Raw genomic sequence first — 5,000 nt, 5'->3', positions numbered from 1 at the left:
TAAAATGTTTTGACTAAAACTTGACTAAAATACCTTGAGTTCTCTTTTGACTAAAACTAGACTAAAATGACGAGACTTTTAGTCGACTAAAACTTGACTAACAAAAAAAGATATGTGAATGATGATGGGCAAAAATAACCTAACGGACACATTACATTACGAATATAGTCAACTCTGGGCCCAAACCTAACGAACACAACACACCACACATTCAAGAGGGTCAAGATGACCCTCGAGCCCCCCTATCAGTCTGCGGAGAACACTCTGCCACAGCTGGATGGCGAGGACACACATATCACACAGAAAGACAACACAACCCGGAGGCTCAGGGACAAGAGAACCCTCGATAACCCACACAAAGTCTACCACACACACCTGGCTAGGAAAGATACTATAAGTTTCACATGCACCGGATCACGGGGTGGTCTTCTGAAGCAGAACCTCCACGGAGGCGAAGCTCCAGACGACCTCAGCGCTGTAAGGGGACGTCGAATATTCGATCTCTCACGCTTTATGAATCAGTATTACCTTTGCCACTTTACTCAATAAATCCGAGGCCCTCGTGCTGACAGACTTTATCACCTCTCCGTCTCATTTTATCTGGTCAAGTAACTAGGCAGACTGTTTTTCCCAACAATGACTAAATATGACTAAAACTAACAAGGACATTTGGCACACAAGACTAAGGCCCTGTCCAAATACCTACCCTAACCCTAGATTTTTGGGGTGTAGGGGTGTAGGGGTAGGGTGTCCCATTACTGTAGGGAGCAAGGGGGAGTGTTATTTTGCCCTTATAATCAACCCTCAAAACGTAGTGAGGTCCGATGCAGGCTTAAAACGAAGTGGAAGATTTACTGTTGAGGGCCCTCCAAACCAAGTGGAGGTTTTAAGGGGGGAGAAATGGGACAGGGCCTAAGACTAAGACTAAATTAAAAATAGGTGACAAAATTAACACTGACACACATACATACATACATACATATATACATACATACACACACACACACACACACACACACACACACATGCAGACACAAACACAAACATGCAGAAACATACACAAACAGACACACACAGACAAAGATGCAGACAAAGACACACACACATACACTCGCGCATACACAAATAGATTAAATACAGGCTGTACGTAGATACAGGAATGAAGGTTTTTATATTAATGGTTGAATACTCTTTTTATTCTTTCACCAGAATATTTGAATAATATATTAAATCCGCAATTATGAACTACCAATCTTTTTCCTCTTATTTGCTCTCCAGTGCACCTCTGACTCCTGAAGAGCAAGGTAGGAAGCGTGCACGCACACACACACACACACACACACGCACACACAAACATATACCACTGTTTCTTGGGCTCTTGTGAGCAATATTTTTATTCATAGGATAAGTCTGGGATTCTCGCCTTATGAGTGGTTAGAAGGGCTCTCCTTTAGATCGTGTTTCGATTAGTCCTAGCTGTTTGCGGGAGGTTAGTGTTAGGGTTAGGTTTAGGGTTAGGGTTATGATTAGGGTTAGGGTTAACCCTTACCCAAAACCTAACCCTAACCATAACCAATCGGAGGAGAGCCATTCTAACCAATCAGAGGCGAGAATCCCAGACTTATCCTACGAAAAAAATGGTATCGCTTACTGTGAGGCCCTCAGAGGACATGTACAGACATGTCCTCAGAGTGATCTCTCTCTCTTTGTGATTGCCAGGCATAGTGCAAACAACTTGCACAATACTAACTTTATAACTTAAATATAACTTAACCTAACTTTTATATAAAATTGCTTGAGGTTCACGACGTCTGTGTAGTTGAAATCTTAAGATTTATCGTTTTCTTAAGATTTATTGTCCTCTGAGGAGACATGTACAGACATGTCCTCCGTGTTTCTCCGTGCTCCTTTCCTCAATGTTTAATTAAACTTAATTTCAACTTTATCACCTGTGTGTGGGTTAGGGTTAAATAAAACCTGTGACATAAAACTGAATGATTAGTGGACCAGTCCATTCTCAATTTGCGATGCAGCACAGATCACAGATCAAATTACAGCCCTCAGCTTGTATCAACCGGTTTGCTGGTAAGCTGACGTGTGTATTTGTTTTGTGTGCGTGTGTTTTTGTGTGGCTGTGCGTACGTATGTTTTCCTTCCACAGCTTTGTTATCGGCTGCCAGTTCTGGAGATTTGCCAATGGTAATTCCCACTTTTGAACACACACACACACACACACACACGGGAGACCTAGTTATGTAATACCTCCAGTTACATTGCTCGACCTCTCCAATGCATCAAAGGTGAACAAATTAGCCACTAGCGTAGCAGCGGTCTCTGCCCAGACGTGAGGGCCGCGGTTACGCCATGCTCGCTTACACCTCGAGGAACGGTTGTTGATTCAGTTGGAATGGTGCGTTGGTACATTCGAGGAGTACTACGGCAGCCTTATCTGATAGATAGAAGATAGATAGACAGACAGACGGATAGATATATCTGTCTGTCTGAGAATAATATCAAATAAGTTCACATCAACAAACACACCGGGCAGATTCGTTCAGTCTGTTTCCATATATCCATGTATACATATATATATATCCATATATAAATATATATATATATATAGCTTCAGGTGTGTTACAATACGCCTGAAGCTGTTTATCTCACGTCACAGATAACACAAATTGACTACACAACTTGAAAATAATCACAATGGACGATGGTCACTTTTATTTCATTAATACACAGGATCAGATGTTATAATCCCTTGTGCCAAAATACATAACACATAACATAATTACACATAACATAACATCGATTACTTCAACAAACACATAATCTCACTTTTTACAAGTGACTCCCTGGACCAACAGAGCATCACCTCCGGACGCACTTTATTAAGCCCTTTATTAAGCCTTCTGTTAATCTTTATTAAGCCCCTTATTGTATCGCATTGTCAACAACAGGGTGAGTCACAGTCTTTAAGAATCATGTCCCACTTCCACCCCAGACACCAGAGATGTGTGGCCTCATGACAGCCAGACAGTCTGTGAACGTGCGCCCTATAGTCCTCACACTGACCGCAGTGGGGGCTGCTACTGTGGAAGCGTCACTTCCTGACCGGCTGCTATCTGCTAGTTAACAGATTCCGGTAGGAGGCAGAGCAAAGTTCTCAAGTCTCCTGATATGTCTATCTTAAGCAAGGAATATGAGGATCATCAACTGAATGGCCCAATGGATGTTAATAAGTGAACAAACACAAACAAGAGAGAGACAGAGACCCAGACAATATAGTGCAGCACAAGTTAGGATGGGCACACACACACACAGACACACACACACACACACACACACACACACCAAACACACATGTTCTGAGTAAAGTTAGAGCTTTGGTTCGGCCTTCACATCATAAAACAATTACGTCATTTCCCTGTGATACCATTATTTATTTGATTATACGAAGGATGTTAAACACAAACGGCGACATGCCTTTTAATATGTGGTTATTAAATGAACATTGAATCATGTCCATTCCACTCAAAGGGAAATGATTACACTACAATATCATCCCAGCTGAACGTCATGTATCGAGACATGTCGAGGCATGTGGAGCAGAAAACGTGTGTCTCAATCCTACGGATGACTCAGAAAGTGTTGCTGTTTAGAGGAGGAAATTCCTGATGAACAACGCTCTCGTGATCGGTTTCCCGTGACGAGCGGTGTACATTGTGTTGATGTGGCGCTATGTCATTGTACTGCTTTTTCCACACGGAAGGGATTAGTGATAGTGTGTGTCGCGTGGGGCTTGTGCATCCAAATGCAAATTGATTTGCATCATTCTGCGAGGCCCCTCCAGAGAGACGTACTGTCAAATCCTGAAGAAACGTAAATATCCCCCTCACCTGGGGTAAATCCAAACCCTGTGATGGCACGTCTCGTGTGAGAAACAACGTACGTGTGGAAGTTTCAAACACAACCATACCTACCCCATGGTGACAAATAATTTGACGAGCAACCACTAAACGATGACCAAAATCCCATTACTACCAGTAACACTCACTATGCTGCTATGCAAAAAAAAAAAAAAGGGAGGTGTTTGTTTTGTTTATGACATCCTGATGTGAAAGCCCTCTGGACGGTGACTCTATGACTAAGGACCCCCTCGAAAATGAGATGGTGCATCTCAAGGGGCTATCCTTGAAATAAAGAATAAAGAATAGAAACATGCTCAGTCTTCAGCCGTGTACTGCCGGGAAAAGTTCGCCTTCAGATGGGCCCTCTGACCTGACCTCCGCTCAACCAGACCCTGTTCCTGTCTCACACCCCCACATCCACATCCAGACACCGTCACGCCTCACCCCCCCCGCCCCCCCTCACACACACACACACACACACACACACACACACACACACACACACACACACAAATAAACACACTCTACTTTCTCTCTCAAATCTAAATTAAATGAATAATTCTGTCAATTAATTATGGACGGGAACACTTTACATATACACCAAATATATCGCGTCTAAGAAGTGTCAAAGTGTCGAGTAATTGTATGAATACCTTCTGAAATGATATACAAACAAAGATTTCCTGGTGTGGTGTGTGCACAGTGTTGAGTCCATGTGTTTGTGACCTTTCAATGATAATCATTGAAAAGCAAATGAATACAGAGGCTCTCTCTCTCTCTCTCTCTCTCTCTCTCTCTGTCTCTGTCTCTGTCTCTCTCTCTCTCTGTCTCTCTCTCTCTCTCTCTCTCTCTCTCTCTCTCTCTCTCTCTCTCTCTCTCTCTCTGTCCCAGCTGTCGGAGTGTGTGGTGAGGGGGGTCAGCCTGTTGGTGAGGGACTCTGGGGGATGCTCTGCTCTTCACCTGGCCGCACAGAGCGGACACACGCCTCTAGTCAGCTACATCCTGCACCAGGGTCAGTGTGTGTGTGTGTGTGTGTGTGTGTGTGTGTGTGTGTGTGTGTGGTTATGCTTGTGTGTGTGTGTATGT

General features: G+C 43.4%; 1 protein-coding gene across 1 annotated transcript in view; it reads left to right on the top strand.

Moving 5' to 3' along the window:
* Window positions 1-5,000, top strand: part of dgki (diacylglycerol kinase, iota) — a 28,279-nt gene that overhangs the window by 17,246 nt on the left and 6,033 nt on the right. Inside the window, exons 17-19 of the mRNA XM_084483415.1 lie at window positions 1,279-1,304; window positions 2,162-2,199; window positions 4,806-4,926. Coding sequence (XP_084339541.1) covers window positions 1,279-1,304; window positions 2,162-2,199; window positions 4,806-4,926 — 185 coding nt within the window. The remainder of the gene's footprint in view (window positions 1-1,278; window positions 1,305-2,161; window positions 2,200-4,805; window positions 4,927-5,000) is intronic.

This window comes from Micromesistius poutassou, assembly GCF_964030765.1.
Source record: "Micromesistius poutassou genome assembly, chromosome: 18".
NCBI classification, from domain to species: Eukaryota; Metazoa; Chordata; class Actinopteri; order Gadiformes; family Gadidae; genus Micromesistius; species Micromesistius poutassou.
Note: the sequence above shows the minus strand (reverse complement) of the source record. Positions and strands in the feature narration are given on the sequence as shown.